The following is a 20,210-nucleotide window of genomic DNA, read 5'->3' as shown; positions in this document are numbered from 1 at the left end:
CCAGATAAATGCTATTTGTTTGCCTGCCTCTGTTAAGTTATTTGCGCTTTTGAGTATTTGGTTAATGAGTTTAGGGCGGTTTTTGGTGTTTTTATTTTGGAGGGCCTGTAGTCCACTTAGTGAGTCTGTGAGTATTAGGATTTTTTTATGTTTTTTAGCATGTTGGTTATGGAGGGCGGATGCTATGCCCATTAACTCTGCAGTGAAGATGGATTGGTTGTTTGGGAGTCGATAAGATTGAGTGTTCCTATTTGGTTGTGCTATGTGGACTCCGAAACCAGTGCGATTTGTGATCGGAACGGAAGATCCGTCTGTGTAGATGTGGCACCAATTTGGCCAGTTTTCGTGTATGTAAGCTAGTGTGGTGGATTTAGCTATGTTTGGATCGGTTGGTTTGTTTATTGAGTTTGCCAGAGATGTGTCTATTTTGGGGATTTTTAGTTTTGGGGTAAATATATTTGATGGTTTGCAGTTTTGTTGGAGGTTATCTATTTGGTTTTCGTTTAGGTAGTTGAAAATTCGTTGAGATATTGGAGTAAGTAAAGGGTGCTTCCTAGTTAGAGCCTGGTTACGAGGGCGGATATTTTCATTTATGAGGTTTTGGATGAGAGGGTTTGATTGGGACGAGGCCCAGACATTAAGGGTTAAGTGTTGCCTACGTAGGTTTAGTGGCATTTCTCCTGTTAAGGCCTGAAGTGAAGTGAGAGAGGTGCCATGTTGGGAACGTGTGACTATTTTAAGAGCTTGGTATTGGATTGAGTCTAGTTTTTTGGTTAGGTTATTGCTAAGCGTATCATAGATCGCACATCCGTAATCTAATTTAGACCTAATTAGTGATGTGTAGAGAGAGAGTAGAGTATCTTTGGAGGCCCCCCAGTTGGAGCCGGTGAGGCATCTTAGTGCGTTTAGATCTTTGCTGCATTTAGTTGTTAAGTTTTTAACGTGGGCCTCCCATGTTAGGTGTTGATCGAAGATTAGCCCTAGGAATTTGGTTTGTTTTTGGGGCCTCCCATGTTAGGTGTTGATCGAAGATTAGCCCTAGGAATTTGGTTTGTTTTTGGAACTTAATTGGTTTATTGTTTAATTTAAGATTTGGGGTGGTGTGTTTCATTTTTCGGTGTTTGAAGACTATTCCTGTAGTTTTTTCGGAGTTTAGGGAGAAGCCCCACTTGTCTGCCCATTGCTGTATTTTATTTAGGGATTTTTGGAGTAGATTTTGGGAAGTTGACATACTTTTTGTGTGGATCCAGAGGGCTTCGTCATCTGCGAATTTGGATGTTTTAATTTTAGGGGATAGGCCCTCGAAGAGGTCATTGATCATTATGTTAAAGAGTGTTGGGCTAAGAATGCTGCCCTGGGGAGTGCCGTTTTCTAGGGGACACTGGTCCGATAGAACCTGGTCTATACCCACTGTGATTTTTCGGTTATTTAGGAAGTCCTGGATGTAGTTAACGATTTGTCCTTTTAGTCCTATTTTTTTAAGTTTTTGAATTAGCCCGTTGTGCCAAACCATGTCGAATGCTTTTGAGAAGTCCAAGAAGATGCCTGTAGTATATTGTTTGTTGAGTTGTCCTGTTTTGATCTCCTGTTCTAACCGGGCGAGATTGTCTAGAGTTGAGCGGCCAGGAGTGAACCTGCTTTGGTCTGTATTTATGGTGTTGTTTAGAGTTAGGTAGTGTTGTAATCTATTTTTGGTCATAGATTCCATTACTTTACATAAGTTTGAGGTCAGAGATATTGGCCTGTAAGAGTTAGCTTGGTTTGTAGGTTTGTCGGGTTTAGGGATAGGGATAACTAGAGCCTGTTTCCAAGAGGTTGGTACCTGGCCGTTTAGGTAGATTAGATTATAGAGTTTGAGTAGTGACTGGAGTAGCTTGGGAGGGAGTTTTTTGATTATTTGGTAGGATGTTAGGTCTAGTCCTGGGGCTGTTCCCTTTTTCCTGTTTTGGAGTACATAGTTTAGTTCTTCTATTGTGAAGGGTTGGTTTATTTCTAGGTTATCGTTTAATTCTTTGGTAGGTTTGGATTCTGTTTTGAGTTTTGTTTGGAATTTATCACTGAAGTTTTTGTTACTGCTGATGGTCGAAAAGTGTTTAGCTAGGTTATTTGCTTTTTCGCTGGGGTTGGTTGAGTTATTTATATTAGGAGTTTTTTTGTGTCTTTTTAGGCCTCTAATGGCATGAATTTTGCGCCAGACCGTCCTGGCATCTGTGCGGTTATTTAATCCCTCGCAAAAAATTTTCCAGTCCCTGGTTTTGGCTATTTTGACTAGGTTTTGGACCTCATGTTTAGTTTGTGGGCTATAGGTATGTAGTTATGGTCGCGTTTGGCTTTATTGAAGGCTTTTTTACGTTTTTGTCTGGTTTGTTCTATTTCCTCGTTCCACCAGGGTACTGAGGGTTTGCCTGATTTGTTTGCTTTTCTAAAGGGTATTGAATTTTTAGCTGAGGTGATTATGTATTCTGTTCGGTTTTTGCAGAAGGTTTCTGGGTCATTATGTTCTATCTCGTTTAGATTGGCTTGTTTGCAGATATTTTGGAATTTATCCCAGTTAGCCTGGTTATAGTTAAATTTGGGTTCTGAGTTTTCGGGTTTGTCGGGGACGTTGGTATTTCCTATAGTTATGTTTATTGGGAAGTGGTCACTTCCTAGTGGGGCGTCGTGAACTTCCCATTGAGTGCTTTGGGCTAAGTCTGAGGTGCATATACTTAGGTCGATAGCCGACATGTCTCTATTGCTTTTATCATATCTGGTTGGTTGGTTATTGTTAAGTAATACGAAATCGTTGGCCTCTATCCATTCAGAGATTATTTTACCGTGATTATCTATTTTTTCCCCCGTGCCCCAGGAGGGGTGGTGGGCATTAAAGTCTCCCAGGAAAATTGTTGACTTTTTGCCTATTTGTTGAAGTATGTTTAGATCCTCTGCTTGGATTTTTTGTTGATGCCAGTGGTAGATATTTATGATGTTTATTTTTTTGTTGTTTAGGGTGATTTGAATACCGTTGGTTTCTAGGTTTGGGGTGTTTATTTTGATCTCTTCATAGTTTAAGTCTTCTCTAATTAGTATGGCTAAGCCTCCTGATGCTCTAGTTGTTTGGGTTTTAGGGCGATCTGTTCTGACTATGTTATAGTTGGCTAAGTTAAATTTTGATTTATTTGAGAATTTAGTTTCTTGGATGCATGCTACATGCGGTCCTTTGTTTAGTTTAAATTTTGCTTTTAGTTCGTGGCTGTGCGAGTTAAGCCCGCCAGCATTCCACTGAAAAATATTTAGTCCTGCCATTATTTGGGTTTTTAGTGTTTGGAGATTGGTTGTTTTATGGGATTATTTTATATATCTGAGATAATTAGTTGGTAACCTGTATTAAGTCTTTATAGTTTTGGGTGGTGAGTTTGAGTTTGAATGCTACTTTATGCAGGGCTTTAGTGCTAGCATCTGGATTTATTTGTTTTAGCATGTAAGCTAGAAGGAGAGTAACACTATTTAGCGTGTTTTTGGGGAGAGTTTGGGGTTTACGTTGTAGTTTTTTGGTTCTTTTAGGTGCTGAGCGTGTTATTTCGTTTACGTCATCATCGGTTTCTACTTCGTAATAGTCTGAGTTATCGTTGTTTAGTTCCTCACTCTCCATGGGGGTTGGTAGCGTCTCTGGTAGTGTTTGCGTGTGCGTGCTGGGCGTGTCTGTGTCTTGGCTGCTGATTGGATTTTCGGGTTTTGCCTGCTCGGGTGTGGTTGTTGTTGCCCTGGTGGCTGTAGGCTGAGTGGTGGAAGGTTGGGTGATGGCAGGTATGATGCGGTTTGTTTTGCGTGCAGGTGTGGATGTTGTGAGAGGGTTGGGGGTGGTGAAGGTTTGGGGGTGGTGTGGGTAGTGGGTGTGGGTGGTGATTGCTGGGTGTACTTCCTGGAGGATACCATCCCATGCGGAGTTTAGATGTCGGGGAATGTTTGGTTGCGGTGTGGGTATGAGTGGTTGTTTCGTGTGCTGTGTTAGTTTTCTTGTTTGGTGTTTGGCCGTATCTATATTAATGTGTCTGTTGGCCTGTTGTGTGAGAGTCTGCCTGTGTGGGCATTTGTTAGAGAGTGAGGAGTGGTTTGTTGTTTTACAGTGTATGCACCATGGTGCGCAAATCCCTGGGCATTCTGTTTGGGTGCATTTCCTGCATTTGTTTTTTTTAAAATTACATCCGTTTGCTGTATGGTTGTATTGAAGGCAGTTAGAGCATTGTTTTACCTGTTTAATATAAGGTTTTACTTCTAGTTTTGTTGATGCGCCGAAAGAGATGAATTTTGGGGCTTCAGGATATTTAGCAGTTTTTTGAAAGTTGACGATAACGATAGGGGTGTTTGAGGTCTTTCCATTCCTATTTGAAGTTATCCTCCTAGTGCTAGTGATTTTGGGTTGAGGGGAGGTGTCTGTGTTATCGTTTGCTTCGTTAGCGTACATTATTAAGTCACCTTCTGTTTCTCTAGGGTTAACCCTAATTACACCTCTGGTGTAGAGCTGCCAGTTTGGAGTTTGATGTGTGACTGTAAATTGGAAGATTTGCGTTATCTTTTTGGCTGCGTTTAGGGATTGTAGGTCGGGGAAGATTATCTGGAATCCTTTATTTACTTCTTTGATTTTATCGAAATTGATTTTTTTTTTTTTGAACCAAATGCCTACTTTATTAGCTGTGAGAACTTTATTTAGGGTGTTTATGGGGCCGGCGGCGCAAAAGTACAGAGCGAAGGTGACTATGGATGCTGGGAAGGTGGGTGATGCGGGTGTAGTGTTGGAAGTGTCCAGCTTCCGTTTCTTAGGGTTCGTAATGGGTGCAGGCGATTCGGCAGGTTTGGGAGGTGAAGCTGCTGGAGTTTCTGTGCCGTAATCGTGAGGTATGAGGGTGTTGGGTGTCCGGTTGGAAGTGTTGTGTGCTTCGGCCGGTGTAGGGGTGTCGGGTTGGTGGATGTCTGCCTGGATGATAACACGTGCGTCGGACATGTTGTTGTAGATGAGGTTGGGTGAGATTTGGTGAGTTTAGAGGTGTTGAGTGTGGGTGTTTGGAGGAGGGTGCTTTGGCAGGTGAGAGGAGGTTTGGTGAGCTGTGTTTAGATGTATTAACGGATGGGTTTAGGACTGTTTTTTTTTTTTATTAGGTTTTTGTTTGTTTGGCTAAGGGTTTTTAAAGTTTTTAATTGTTTGAGCTTGGCTTGGGTGTGAGTAGTTTTGAACTAGTGTCTGTTGGTGTGTTGTGATAGTTACCGAGGGTTTGCTCTTGGGCTGGCTAACAGTGGGTACTGTGCTGGCTTGGGAGGCTTGGCTGGGTGCGGGTGGCTTGGTGGCTGGAGCGCTTGGATGGCGGAGAGGTGTTTCTAGCTTGGAGTACAAACTGCGAAAGCTGGGATTAGGAAATATTTAGTCGAAGGAGTGGAGTGATAGGTGAGTGGTGGGCGTGGGTGGTGAGTAGGAAAAAGCGTGCGTTGTGTTTAGGAGAAGGGGGGATTAGGTGTTTTTTGTTTTTAGGAGTTGGGTCAAAGGGTGCGTTTGAGTGGTGGGCGTGGGTAGTGAATAGAAATGAGAGCGTGCTGTGTTAAGGAGATGGGGGAGGGTAAGGTGTTGGTTTGAGACTAAAGGGTGTGTTTGAGTGTTGTTGTTTTGTTTTTTAAGGATCTAGGGGTTTTGTGATTAATTTGGTGAGAGTGATAATTGATAAGAGTAAGGATGAAAGGATAACGTGATGATAATTACCGATGGTGAAGTTTCCTTGGCTGGCTATCAGGCAATGCTCTGTGCTGGCTTGGGAAGTGTTGCTCGCTTGGGGTACAAACTGCAACTGATTGTCTGGCCAAGACTCGATTTTTTACAGACCGCTGTATTATAGCTGGAATATTTCTGGTTTCGGCGTTAAAAAACAAACAAACAAACGATTTGAGAGTGATTTTAAGAGTATGTGAATAAGGCTGAAAGGATAACGTGATAATTACCGATGTTGGAGTTCTGGGCTGGCTATCAGGCAATGCTCTGTGCTGGCTTGGGAGGTGTTGCTCGCTTGGAGTACAAACTGCAACCCTCCACAAGAAGATGACTGTCCCTCACCCCAAGCCACCCTATGCCAGAGCCACCATCAAGGTCCACAAACAGCCAGTCAAAGCCCGCCTCCTAGCCCTGCTAAATCATTCATCACTGACTCCACAGAATTCTGCAGAAAGATAACTCTGTGTTCATTAGTCATCCACTGGCTTCCAATTAGCTTAATAACCTCTCTGTGTCCATCAACTAGTCACTGTAACAACTTAGATGTCAATAAGTGTATATATACCTATGTTGTTTAGCCCTATCCACAAACACCTCCACAGGCCTCCCCAATGAAAACTCAAACAATAAAAACCAACCTCGACAAAAAATGATTACAGGCGAACAGACAAGGTGATTACTATAGTGGGTGGGGTCACCTGGACCTCTACTATTGCAAGTCAAGGTAAAACCCTGACATACCGTAATCAATTTCATTAAAATCAAGGGGTGGTCGGGTAGCCTAGTGGTTAAAGCGTTCGCTCGTCATGCCGAAGACCCGGGTTTAATTCCTGACATGGGTACAATGTGTGAAGCGCATTTCTGGTGTCCCCCGTCTTAATATTGCTGGAATATTGCTAAAATCTGCATAAAATCATACTCACTCACTCTCATTAAAATCAGATCTTTCACCACAGCTTCCCTGTTCACACCTCATGGTATTACTTCTTGTTACTTGCACCCTAAACATTATTCCTGTTCAGTTTAGAGAAAACTTAGCAAATCTTTGACAGTGAATAGCTGATCATTTGGGTTGTTGTCTTAAAACTTTAAACAGGAATGCCATAAACGACTGGGGAAAAATATCAAATATTGAAGGTTCAGATGAGTTTCTCTGAATTTTTCATACCTCAAGTGGCTTATTCTGATTGAGGCAGTGTTTTTAGCCATGAAGGAGGCAAACACAGGGAACATGTCTGCACAGACAATGGAACAGCCTGAGCATGGAAGAGTCAGTCAGTCAGTGAGAGTGAGTGAGTATGGTTTTACGCTACTGTTAGCAACATTCTTGCATGGAGAAACATTCACAATTGCAGATTTCACTGAAGTCAACTTGATGGCATTACGTATAATAATAACGTAACCTTAACAGCAGTCACAGTTAAATCTGATTTTACTGGGCGTGCAACTTTGGAGTAAGCAATCCTTTTCTGAAATGACTCCTAACACTAACTGCCTCCTTGTAATTAGGGCAGCCTGTGTATGCTACACTATGTCTCCAGATACTGAGTGTCTATTTCAAGTGAGTGATCTCCACTGTAACATGCAACACACAATTTTGTAGTTTAAAGAAACATGACAAATTGTTGACTTTTATAGCTTCTTAATTGCAGGATGTAACTTCCTTTTCTTTTCTGTGAAATAGTTGCATGACATTTAGATCCTGAAGTTTATCAAATACTTCAATATCAACTCAAAGGCAATCTTGGTAAATAACACCTTTTATTAACTTGGAGGGTGTGAGCAATGCATGCAAAAAACGAAGCAATCCAACATCTTCTGTGTATTCCAGTACCTAAAATCCTTTTCCACCAGTAACATTGACCATGGACTATTTTGACTTTACTAATATTACCAATATCTATCTTATATTCATGTTCAATCCCTAATGTTGTCTAATGAAGCACAACTCAGTCCTCTGCATCTAGCAATCCTACTAATATAACAAGTATTAAGCACTTCCAGCTTACATATCAATTTTGCCAAATGCAGTACTCTTAACCAGTCTAATGGACTGATTGTTGTAAAGTCAGTGTGATGGACTTCCTGCCTGGGCATGGACAGCATGTTGCAGGATGCTGATTTGTGCTGTGTTGGGCCAAACAAAATCATAACTGTAAAGGCTTTCAGATAAAGTTGAACAGCATTTGGTACAGCAGATTCTCAAATGCAATGTACAATGTCCCAACACTGGCTCCCATTCTGTACACTGCCACTATAACAATCAGAGATCCTTTTCCTTGATACAAGATTAATAACTGGCATTAACATAAGGGGCCTTTGTGTGAAGAAATACTAATGCAGAGCTAATGCATTTCTTTTCAGGAAATGCCTGCAAACAGAAAAGAGAACACCGTAAATCCTGTCAAGTGTTTAATGATACACTCCGATTGAGTGTGTTCCATCACAAACATTCTCTGTGATCCCTGTAGCCAGCAGGTCCAAGTAAGAAACTAACCAAGGATGACAGTTAACAAACTCTGTTTGAGCCATACATGAGATTGAGAATATTGATCTACCGATAGTGGCAGCATGAAGACCAGTGACTGTCCTTGTATTCTCCCACACAGCAGGCAAACACTACCTATACCATCTGTTTTCATCATGCTAATAAAAACAAATTGTTGCTGATTCAGTGAATCACTTATCATTGAATACTCACATCAAGATAAATATTACTTCAGATTTTGAATGAGATTTGATAACACTTAAAATTATGTATTGCGATCTTCCAACTGCATCCTATTGCCTGCCGATGGGCAGTGGGAAACATGGTCACGCCTAGGATGGACCTCTTGCATCTGACACCTCTGTTGGCACCTCCACTTCTAGTCCATCCATGTCCTTTGAGACAAGCACTTGACACCCAAGTCGCGATCTGCACACAAAGAAGTAAGGCTGTAAGCATTTGAGGTTGCTTAACTCAACTAGAAGCCGCTGTAGCACACTGCATACACCTCAAGCGAAAAAAAGCACAAAGGATGCAGAGCAAGTACAAACAAGCTTTTCAGTTGACAACATCTAAATTCAACCGACAAAACGTCCTTAAGTATAGCATGGTATGTCCGTGCATACGAGAGAAGGATGTGGGAAGGGTTTGGTGTGTGTACAACATGGAGGGAGTCTGGTGTGTGGTCAGCATGGAAGGAGTCTGGTGTGTGTACAGCATGGAGGGAGTCTGGTGTGTGTACAGCATGGAGGGAGTCTGGTGTGTGTACAGCATGGAGGGAGTTTGGTGTGTGTACAGCATGGAGGGAGTCTGGTGTACACAGATGTCTGGTGTGTGAACAGCATGGAAGGAGTCTGGTGTGTGTACAGCATGGAGGGAGTCTGGTGTACACAGATGTCTGGTGTGTGAACAGCATGGAGGGAGTCTAGTGTGTGTACAGCATGGAGGGAGTCTGGTGTGTGTACAGCATGGAGGGAGTCTGGTGTGTGTACAGCATGGAGGGAGTCTGGTGTTTGTACAGCATGGAGGGAGTCTGGTGTGTGTACAGCATGGAGGGAGTCTGGTGTGTGTACAGCATGGAGGGAGTCTGGTGTGTGTACAGTATGGAGGGAGTCTGGTGTACACAGATGTCTGGTGTGTGAACAGCATGGAGGGAGTCTGGTGTGTGTACAGCATGGAGGGAGTCTGGTGTGTGTACAGCATGGAGGGAGTCTGGTGTGTGTACAGCATGGAGGGAGTCTGGTGTGTGTACAGCATGGAGGGAGTCTGGTGTGTGTACAGCATGGAGGGAGTCTGGTGTGTGTACAGTATGGAGGGAGTCTGGTGTACACAGATGTCTGGTGTGTGTACAGCATGGAGGGAGTCTGGTGTGTGTACAGTATGGAGGGAGTCTGGTGTATGTACAGTATGGAGGGAGTCTAGTGTGTGTACAGCATGGAGGGAGTCTGGTGTGTGTACAGCATGGAGGGAGTCTGGTGTGTGTACAGCATGGAGGGAGTCTGGTGTGTGGTCAGCATGGAGGGAGTCTGGTGTGTGTACAGCATGGAGGAAGTCTGGTGTGTGTACATCATGGAGGGAGTATGGTGTGTGTACAGCATGGGGGGTCTGGTGTGTGTACAGCATGGAGGGAGTCTGTTGTGTATACAGCATGGAGGGAGTCTGGTGTACACAGGAGTCTGGTGTGTGTACAATATGGAGGGAGTCTGGTGTGTGTACAGCATGGAAGGAGTCTGGTGTGTGAACAGCATGGAGGGAGTCTGGTGTACACAGATGTCTGGTGTGTGAACAGCATGGAAGGAGTCTGGTGTGTGTACAGCATGGAGGGAGTCTGGTGTACACAGATGTCTGGTGTGTGTACAGCATGGAGGGAGTCTGGTGTGTGTACAGCATGGAGGGAGTCTGGTGTGTGTACAGCATGGAGGGAGTCTGGTGTGTGTACAGCATGGAGGGAGTCTGGTGTTTGTACAGCATGGAGGGAGTCTGGTGTGTGTACAGCATGGAGGGAGTCTGTTGTGTATACAGCATGGAGGGAGTCTGGTGTACACAGGAGTCTGGTGTGTGAACAGTATGGAGGGAGTCTGGTGTGTGTACAGCATGGAGGGAGTCTAGTGTGTGTACAGCATGGAGGGAGTCTGGTGTGTGTACAGCATGGAGGGAGTCTGGTGTGTGTACAGCATGGAGGGAGTCTGGTGTATGTACAGCATGGAGGGAATCTTGTGTGTGTAGTGCATGGAGGGAGTCTGGTGTGTGTACAGCATGGAGGGAGTCTGGTGTGTGTACAGCATGGAGGGAGTCTGGTGTGTGTACAGCATGGAGGGAGTCTGGTGTGTGGTCAGCATGGAGGGAGTCTGGTGTGTGTACAGCATGGAGGAAGTCTGGTGTGTGTACATCATGGAGGGAGTATGGTGTGTGTACAGCATGGGGGGTCTGGTGTGTGTACAGCATGGAGGGAGTCTGTTGTGTATACAGCATGGAGGGAGTCTGGTGTACACAGGAGTCTGGTGTGTGTACAGTATGGAGGGAGTCTGGTGTGTGTACAGCATGGAGGGAGTCTAGTGTGTGTACAGCATGGAGGGAGTCTGGTGTGTGTACAGCATGGAGGGAGTCTGGTGTGTGTACAGCATGGAGGGAGTCTGGTGTGTGTACAGCATGGAGGGAGTCTGGTGTGTGTACAGCATGGAGGGAGTCTGGTGTGTGGTCAGCATGGATGGAGTTTGGTGTGTGTACAGTATGGAGGGAGTCTGGTGTGTGTACAGCATGGAGGGAGTATGGTGTGTGTACAGCATGGAGGGAGTCTGGTGTACACAGATGTCTGGTGTGTGAACAGCATGGAGGGAGTCTGGTGTGTGTACAGCATGGAGGGAGTCTGGTGTTTGTACAGCATGGAGGGAGTCTCGTGTGTGGTCAGCATGGAGGGAGTTTGGTGTGTGTACAGCATGGAGGGAGTCTGGTGTGTGTACAGCATGGAGGGAGTATGGTGTGTGTACAACATGGAGGGAGTATGTTGTGTGTACAGCATGGAGGAAGTCTGGTGTACACAGATGTCTGGTGTGTGTACAGCATGGAGGGAGTCTGGTGTGTGTACAGCATGGAGGGAGTCTGGTGTGTGGTAGGCATGGAAGGAGTCTGGTGTGTGTACACAGTATGGAGGGAGTCTGGTGTGTGTACAGCATGGAGGGAGTCTGGTGTGTGGTCAGCATTGAGGGAGTCTGGTGTGTGTACAGCATGGAGGAAGTCTGGTGTGTGTACAGCATGGAGGGAGTCTGGTGTGTGTAAAGCATGGAGGGAGTCTGTTGTGTGTACAGCATGGAGGGAGTCTAGTGTGTGTACAGCATGGAGGGAGTCTAGTGTGTGTACAGCATGGAGGGAGTCTAGTGTGTGTACTGCATGGAGGGAGTCTGGTGTGTGTACAGCATGGAGGGAGTCTGGTGTGTGTACAGCATGGAGGGAGTCTAGTGTGTGTACAGCATGGAGGGAGCCTGGTGTGTGTACAGCATGGAGGGAGTCTGGTGTGTGTACAGCATGGAGGGAGTCTGGTGTATGTACAGCATGGAGGGAATCTTGTGTGTGTAGTGCATGGAGGGAGTCTGGTGTGTGTACAGCATGGAGGGATTCTTGTGTGTGTACAACATGGAGGGAGTCTGGTGTGTGTACAGCATGGAGGAAGTCTGGTGTGTGTACAGCATGGAGGGAGTCTGGTGTGTGTAAAGCATGGAGGGAGTCTGGTGTGTGTACAGCATGGAGGAAGTCTGGTGTGTGTACAACATGGAGGGAGTCTGGTGTGTGTACAGCATGGAGGAAGTCTGGTGTGTGTACAGCATGGAGGGAGTCTGGTGTGTGTACAGCATGGAGGGACCTGGTGTACACGGGAGTCTGGTGTGTGGTCAGCATGGAGGGAGTCTGGTGTATGTACAGCATGGAGGGAATCTTGTGTGTGTAGAGCATGGAGGGAGTCTGGTGTGTGTACAGCATGGAGGGATTCTGGTGTGTGTACAGCATGGAGGGAGTCTGGTGTGTGTACAGCATGGAGGGAGTCTGGTGTGTGTACAGCATGGAGGGAGTCTGGTGTGTGTACAGCATGGAGGGAGTCTGGTGTGCGTATAGCACGGAGGGAATTTGGTGTGTACAGCTCGGAGGGAGTCTGATGTGTGTAAAGCATGGAGGAAGTCTGGTGTGTGTACAGCATGGAGGGAGTCTTGTGTGTGATAGCATGGAGGGAGTCTGGTGTGTGTACAGCATGGAGGGAGTGAGTTGTGTGTACAGCATGGAGGAATTCTGATGTGTGTACAGCATGGAGGGAGTCTGGTGTACACGGGAGTCTGGTGTGTGTACAGCATGGAGGGAGTCTGGTGTGTGTACAGCATGGAGGGAGTCTGGTGTGTGTACAGCATGGAGGGAGTCTTGTGTGTGTACAGCATGGAGGGAGTTTGGTGTCTGTACAGCATGGAGGGAGTCTGGTGTGTGTACAGCATGGAGGGAGTCTGGTGTGTGTACAGCATGGAGGGAGTCTGGTGTACACAGGAGTCTGGTGTGTGATAGCATTGAAGGAGTCTGGTGTGTGTACAGCATGGAGGGAGTCTGGTGTGTGTACAGCATGAAGGGAGTCTGGTGTACATGGGAGTCTGGTGTGTGTACAGCATGGAGGGAGTCTGTTGTGTGTACAGCATGGAGGGAGTCTGGTGTACACGGGAGTCTGGTGTGTGATAGCATGGAGGGAGTCTGGTGTATGTACAGCATGGAGGGAGTCTGGTGTGTGTACAGCATGGAGGGAGTCTGGCGTGTGTACAGCATGGAGGGAGTCTGTTGTGTGTACAGCATGGAGGAAGTCTGATGTGTGTACAGCATGGAGGGAGTCTGGTGTACATGGGAGTCTGGTATGTGATAGCATAGAGGGAGTCTGGTGTGTGTACAGCATGGAGGGAGTCTGGTGTGTGTACAGCATGGAGGGAGTCTTATGTGGTGCGAGGAGTAAGAGGTGTTTCATGTGAATTTGGGATGTGTAGAATGAGGGGAGGGATGAAGGTACTGGTCTGTGTTGAATATGTAGAATTGAGCTGAAAGGCAGACAGGGCATTGTAGTGGTTGTAGTATGCTGAAAGGCCTTGATATTAACCTGGCAGGAGCTGAGAGTACGGCTTAGTCTTAAAGCTCAGTCTCTGCCACTCACGTGTCCGACAAGCCGTATGCCAAGTCCAGCATATCAAGCTCCTCATCAGTGGGTTTCTCTGGCAGCTTGTCGTAATCTGCTTTCTTAAAGATGAGGTGACAGGTTGAGCACGCCAGGGTTCCCTCACAGGCACCTGCAGCACAAGAACACATGCAAGATCAGGGCTAGCAACTCACATGCAGAGCTACCAGCCTCATCAGGACTGTCATCTACTAAGAGGACTGTCATCTACTAAGACATTGTGAACATACCATTTATTTCAGTGATTACTGGTACATTGTTAAACTGAGATCAAATACAGTTGGGTTTTTTATGATCATTACACAGTCACATTTGATTGATACCCATAATGAGTCGACAACCATGATATCTGGAAGCTTAACGTTCCTCATGTAAGCTACAGGATTATTGCCTGACTTGTTCTTATGAGATGAGCAAACAAAAATTCCATGAAATTACAAATCCATTGCTACTTAAATTAAGACAAATGAACTGCAAAAGCCACTAACCAAAGCCATCAATGTCAATATCATTCTCTATAATAACATCCAAGAGATTGTCACCAACTTTAGCCTGGGTTTGGATGCGATTTCCTTCTCTCCCAATGAAGTTTATGGTAACTCTGGAATGATAAGATGATTGGAATAAACCACATGCTGCTCTACCTTTAAGCTCTACTTCATTTTCAATTGCAACAGTTAACAGTGACCTGCATGCCAACACACAGAAGCCTGGATCCAGCCTGTCACCATCCCTGTCTAGAAAACATAGTCAATCTGAAACAGACAAACACTACAGTTTTCACCTGACCCTTGGAAGTGAATGAACCCTCACAACATTCTCAGGCACTTAAATCAAATCATGCAAGTAAACTGTTAAAACCTATCAACTTGTTTGTTTTCATTGGGGGTAACAGCTGTCGATGCCAAACTTGAAGTTGGTAGGTACCAAGTACCATTTTCTTGTTAGCCAGTGAAAAATGTGATTTTCCCCCAAGTACATAAAGCATGACCTATACAAGTTTGTTTCCCTTTTAATAAATATTTTGGATGAAATCAAATTACATCATGCAACAAAGGGTTTCCAGACCATAATCCTTATGGTATCTATAAACGACACTCAATAGAAAGGTCTATATTTTTGATATCAGCCTGGCAGTGATGATACCAGGAGTTGGTGAAAAGGTGAGTGTATCTTGCCCCACTGGTGGCACCCATCACCAACACATGCAAAGGCAAGTCTGAACCCGAAGTCAACTTTCCATCCATGTTAAGTCATCCCTCTTGTCATTCTGTCATGTGGATAATTTTGTCACTCTGAAGTTTTATGCATAGATTTGAATGTCAAACAATGTTTTCAGGTTACTATTCCGGCCTCAACGTTGCAACAAATTGGGTCACCATGGAGATAAAAAATATTACATGCCAACCAACATCATTTCAGCAGTCACCAATTGACTACTTTGAAAAATTAAGCCAGCAAACTGATATTACTAACTGCATGATAATAGAGACAGAAATACAATACATTAATACATACAGTGTCCAACACAGGCCACGAGATTGTGCGATTCATGTTAAAAAAAAATCAAATCGCCCCTCATAAATAAATCAAAGCACGATCTGTCGCACACAGTAATTTCTTGTACAGTCACTTACTTTCAATACTCACTAAATCTTTAATCAATTAACGAAGAAAGACAGTTCACAGCAAACATTGTAAACAACTGTCGAAGACCGATCGATAACAACGGGAAATTCGAACACGAGTGACGTCCCTTGGGTTGCTGAATAAATTGTCGATAGGATTGGCATAGGAAATGAAATTTGATTTACTTTAGTAGAAAACGTATCAAAACTTTGATCAAAATTATGTTGTATTTTGTTGTTTAGCAATCAAAAACCTTTGACAAGATGTTTAAAGACAATAAATATTCTTTCTTGAATAGTTCTGAAAATATTTTTGAGCATTTTAGTTCGTTTTAGTTTCGTGAATGACCATGTCGCGCAAAAACAAAAGAATTACAGACTTTCTTAATCAAAATAGAAAAAAGCACAAAGCATTGTTATTCATTTCAGTTCTTTATTCTGATGTTACACTTTTATATGATGATGTTCCCATGGTTCCAGTACATAATACAAAATAAGACATTCTTGAAGAAAGTAATTATCCCCCCTACTTTTTCAAAATCCCTCCTATTTGCTACATGATGGGGGGACAAGTCCCCCCTTTATTTTCAGTTCTGGGTTGGACACTGTACATACTGATCAACTAAACAAAAATTTCATTGTAAAAAATCGAAAAAGCAACATGTGAATTGAGAGGTACAATTTAATCAATAATACTGTCACGTATTTACAACAATGTAATTAACAGTTGCACCAAAGGAAGGAATTGGTATTGATGCATTTAGGCAGATTAGATATGCTTTACAGTATTATACATTACTGATTATAATCTTGAAGTTCGGCTCTAAATGTTTCACCCGGCTTCTTGAATTTCACATTGACCAGTCCTGTCAAAGGAGAATGAGAGAGTGAGGAAATCCCAGTAAAATGCAGCCATAGAAAATTGTAGAATTTTCCTATCGGAATATTCTATAAGTAATACGTTACCACTGTTATACCGAGGCTGTTGTCTCCCACAACTGCTGCTATAGCGAAATCTACCACAGAGATCTCAATTACCTCATGCAGCACGTGCGTAGCCACCTAACTGCCATGTGACACCCTTCACTCTTGTCTCTTGCGAGAGCAAGTGCTCGGGGGACAGACGGGCGGGCAGTCCGAATAGGAAAATTCTACAAATAACATTAAGTAATACGTTACCACTGAGACCGGTACGCCAGATTGATGACAAAACGAAGCCACAACGCAATCGAGTTGCGAGTTATGTCGACCGTGCGTTTAGGGTTACACGATGTCAACAGACGGTCACGCCCTTGTCTACGTGCATTCGAAGCCTTAAGATAATACTTAAGGGCCCTAACTGGACACAGCGCTCTGTCCTCAGTATCAGCAGGATGTAAGATTTCTTTGAGTGATCTTACAGTGAATTCTCTCTCCGTTTGCCAGATTCTCTGATTCTAGGCGACGAAGCCCATGAGCAGGCCCAGGTGGACCGCTCCTTCGTCACCCCTATCGAATCGTACCTTGGCGACATCAAGTGCATGAATTTCGGATACACATGCCGCCGTGGCAAAGGAGAGGAGAAACGCTGTTTTCCAAGTCACATGCCGGAACGAAGCACTATGCAAGGGTTCATACGGAGCTTCCGTAAGTGATTGCAACACTAGGGAAAGATCCCAGGCCGGTGCCCGAAGGCAGCCCTTCTTAAGATCGTGCTGTTTGAAACCCTTGATAATACCCCGTATCACCGGCTCTTTGGAGTGACTGGTACCCAAAGTAACGTCCCTTACCGTAGCAACGGACGAGACATAGTTGGCAATGGAACCCCCGGAGAGTTTCCGGGTCTCTCGCAAGTGAGACATGAAATGAGCAATATCCTGCACAGATACCTGGCGAATGAATGTGATGTTTACAACACCACTTCGTGAAAATAACCCAACGTGCATTATACACCTTCTGGGTACAATCACGATGCATACTAACGTATGCCCGAGACGCCCGACGAGAAAAACCTTTACTCCTCAGATGCTCGGTGACAACATCCACGCATGCAGATTGAACTGCCCTGCGTTTGGATGAAGCTGACGGGTGTGAGGGTGGATAAAGAGATCCAGTCTCAAAGGCAGTGGAAGTGGCGGCTGCGTGACCTGGGTCAGCAAGTCGGGGTACCACGATTTGTTCGGCCACATGGGCACGATCAGTAACATTTGACAGCGAACTCCTCTGAGCCGGCTTAGAATGTGTGGTATCAACGCTATCAGCCTGTAAGCATAAGGGTCCAAGCTCGTCCAGTCTAACGCGAGAGCATCGTGATCGATGGCCCTCGGGTCCGGGACTGGTGATACAAATATCGGGAGTTGATTGTTGAACCGTGTTGCGAACAGGTCGACCATCGGATGACCCAAACATTCGCACAGCCACTGAAACACTACTGGGTTCAGCATCCACTCTGTGGGGCTCAGATCCTGAGGCCTCGATAGAGCGTCGGCCCGTACGTTCCGCACACCTAGGATGTGAAGGGGGCGTATCTGGCACGGGACACTGTCCACCAGAGCGTAAAACTCGAACGTGAGATCGAGTAGCGAGTGACTTTGGGTTCCCCCCAGTCTGTTCACATAGGACACTACAGTCGTGTTGTCTGTCGCCAGCATGAGCCGGGCGTCGACGAGACGATGCTTCGAGTGATTGACTGCGTTGATCAATTCCTTGAACTCGAGACAATTGATGTGAAGACCTAGTTCGTCTACGCCGAGCTCACCTCCCCCTCTAGATGGGCGCCCCAGCCCACTAGAGAGGCGTCTGTATACAGGTTCAACGCGGTAGGGCCGCATAGAGACTCCTGATAAGACATTGTAAGGGACCGTCCACCACTCCAGATGCGGTCGGAGCCGATCTGGGAGGGCGACGGTCGCACTGTTCGCCTCCTGTGATAACAACTGGATTAAAAAACGTTGCAGAAGGCGGAGTTGGAGACGACCCCGTTGGGTGCAGTCCTGGGCTGAGACAAGTAACCCTAACAGCTGTTCCCAAAAGTAAACAGTCTGTTGCACCGCTAAGACTTTGGCAATCATCGCCTGAATCTTGTGCCACCGGTCTGGAGGGACAAAGAGGCGATGGGTCACCGTGTTGAACCGACCTCCGATGAACTGCAAGTTCTGAGAGGGGGTTAACTCGCTCTTGGGGAGATCGACAATCCACCCCAATTGCTCCAAATGCCGAACTGCGAAATCGAGCTGCCGAGACAGCATGTCCATCATTCGATTTGCTACTAGCGAGTCGTCCAGGTACGCGAAGAAACGGACACCCCTCCGGTGGACGAACCCCACTATGGGGGTGGTTAACTGGGTGAACAGCCATGAGCGGATGAAAGACCGAATGGGAGTACAACCCACTCGTAGTGCCTGCCTTGAAAGACAAACCTGAGATACTTGTGATGATCCGAGTGAATAGGAACATGCAGATAAGCATCCTTCAGGTTGATCGAAGCGAGCCAGTCTGCCGGCATGATCAGAGCTTTCAGGTCCGCCAAGCTCAACATTCTGAACTTGGGCGGCTTGTGCAGGTAGAACTCGTTGAACGATTTCAAGTTGTGAATCATTCTGAGTTCGGCACTGTCCTTCTTGGGAACTTGAAGAAATATCCTGGAGTAAAACCCCGGTGTTATTTCTGGTAGAGCTAACTCCCGAACTGCCCTATTCTCCACCAATCTGCCGATGGTATTGGCGAGGATGGGAAGATCAGTTTCCGAATAGAAACCTGCCGACGGGGCAACGGTGAGCGGCGGATTCGCTTTGAAATCGAGCCGATAGCCGTACCGAATCGTGTTGACCACCCACGGGTCGTCAAACACTTGTTCCCAATTCTCCCAGCAAGTCTGGAGTCTGGCTCCCACTGGGGAAGGAGAGGGGGGCCTGACAGGCTGCGGCAGGCGCAACTGTCCAGGGCCAAGTGACTTGGGTTCGCCTACGGGCCAACCGAAGTTGGCGCTGTCGGCATACAAACCCCTCCAATGAGAGTCACCTGGAGGGGCCATTGCCGTCCTTAGACGACTTGGGCTTCCCCCAGTTCCCCTTCTTCCCGCGAAAGGGTTGCTGATGGCCCTTACCGGAGCCCTCAGGGCAGGGCTTCTTCCCGGAGGAAGAAGAACCTGACCCCTTAGACCTACCGGCAGCAGCATCCTGGGGCGCGCTCCGCTTAGGAGCGGCAACCAGGCGCCTATGCAGGGACCCCACAAGATCCAGTGTGTGCCGAGAAGCCTCGGCAGACACAGCGGCCTGTTGTTTTTTTCAGAAACCCAGGGATCTTGTTATTAAACAGGGTCCGAGCAGACCAAGGCTGCGAAAGGAGCACCTCCTGATTAGCAGCGTCGAACCCTGAGGCAACCAGATACAGCTGGCCTCGGAGAAAATGGCACGAGCCGGAAATAAAGGCCGAAGCCCCGGCAACGTACTCCAGGGAAGCATTTAAACCGATCAGGCAGTTATAAATGCGCTGGTCTCGGTCCGTGGGAGAACCTTCGACCAGACTGGCCGCTGCAGCCAGGTATGTGTCTCCGTGAGACATTGCAAGCATGGCGTGTCGAGCGAGGGTGTCCAGCTGCTGCAAGGTACCTTGTGGTACCGTGGCAGCCTGTGGGGCACGGACACCCAATCGCTCAACATGGGCTTCCGCGGTAGGACCAGCCTCGGGAAAGGCAAGGTCATGCACCGGGAAGGATCCTTTTCTCCACGACGGTGGAGGTAACGGGAGACCCCGACCGGAGGCAGCCGCGAAGGCTTTCTCCAGGGAAGGCTGAATCACCTCCCACATCCTTACTTAACATGCAAAGCTACACTCAGGTCAAGTACCTGTGCAGTTTTCAATATGTGGCGCCCAGATGATTGGAACTTCCAGTAATATTGTACATCAATAAGAGCCCAACAATCACTTTACAAAACTATTGTGACACAAGCGATATATATTATGTATAACCCTCTTCTGGAAATTTAAATGAAGATCACAATGCTTAATTGCATGTAATGTGAAAACATTGACGATTGTTGTTGCTGTTTCAAGTTGTAGCGTTCATCAACAAGAGCCAAACAATCCCTCAGAGTATTATCTGTTCATGACACCATGAGCCAAAGACAAAATGTCGGGCATTCTTCAAGTCCACTTCTTGCTGCATGCATGCGGCATAGGGCAACTGCAGCG

At 46.0% G+C, this 20,210-nt stretch overlaps 1 protein-coding gene and 1 pseudogene across 1 annotated transcript in view; both read right to left on the bottom strand.

Annotated features, from left to right (window-relative positions):
• Nucleotides 1–7,502: 7,502 nt before the first annotated feature.
• Nucleotides 7,503–20,210, bottom strand: part of LOC139474142 (adrenodoxin-like) — a 30,986-nt gene continuing 18,278 nt past the window's right edge. The window contains exons 2-4 of the mRNA XM_071257025.1: nucleotides 13,899–14,011; nucleotides 13,390–13,522; nucleotides 7,503–8,651 (exon numbers count right to left, since the gene is read on the bottom strand). Coding sequence (XP_071113126.1) covers nucleotides 8,555–8,651; nucleotides 13,390–13,522; nucleotides 13,899–14,011 — 343 coding nt within the window. The 3' untranslated portion in view covers nucleotides 7,503–8,554. The remainder of the gene's footprint in view (nucleotides 8,652–13,389; nucleotides 13,523–13,898; nucleotides 14,012–20,210) is intronic.
• Nucleotides 16,122–19,194, bottom strand: LOC139473993 (uncharacterized; annotated as a pseudogene).

Source organism: Haliotis cracherodii, unplaced genomic scaffold (genome assembly GCF_022045235.1).
Source record: "Haliotis cracherodii isolate W230 unplaced genomic scaffold, xgHalCrac1.p SCAF_3, whole genome shotgun sequence".
NCBI lineage: Eukaryota > Metazoa > Mollusca > Gastropoda > Lepetellida > Haliotidae > Haliotis > Haliotis cracherodii.
Note: the sequence above shows the minus strand (reverse complement) of the source record. Positions and strands in the feature narration are given on the sequence as shown.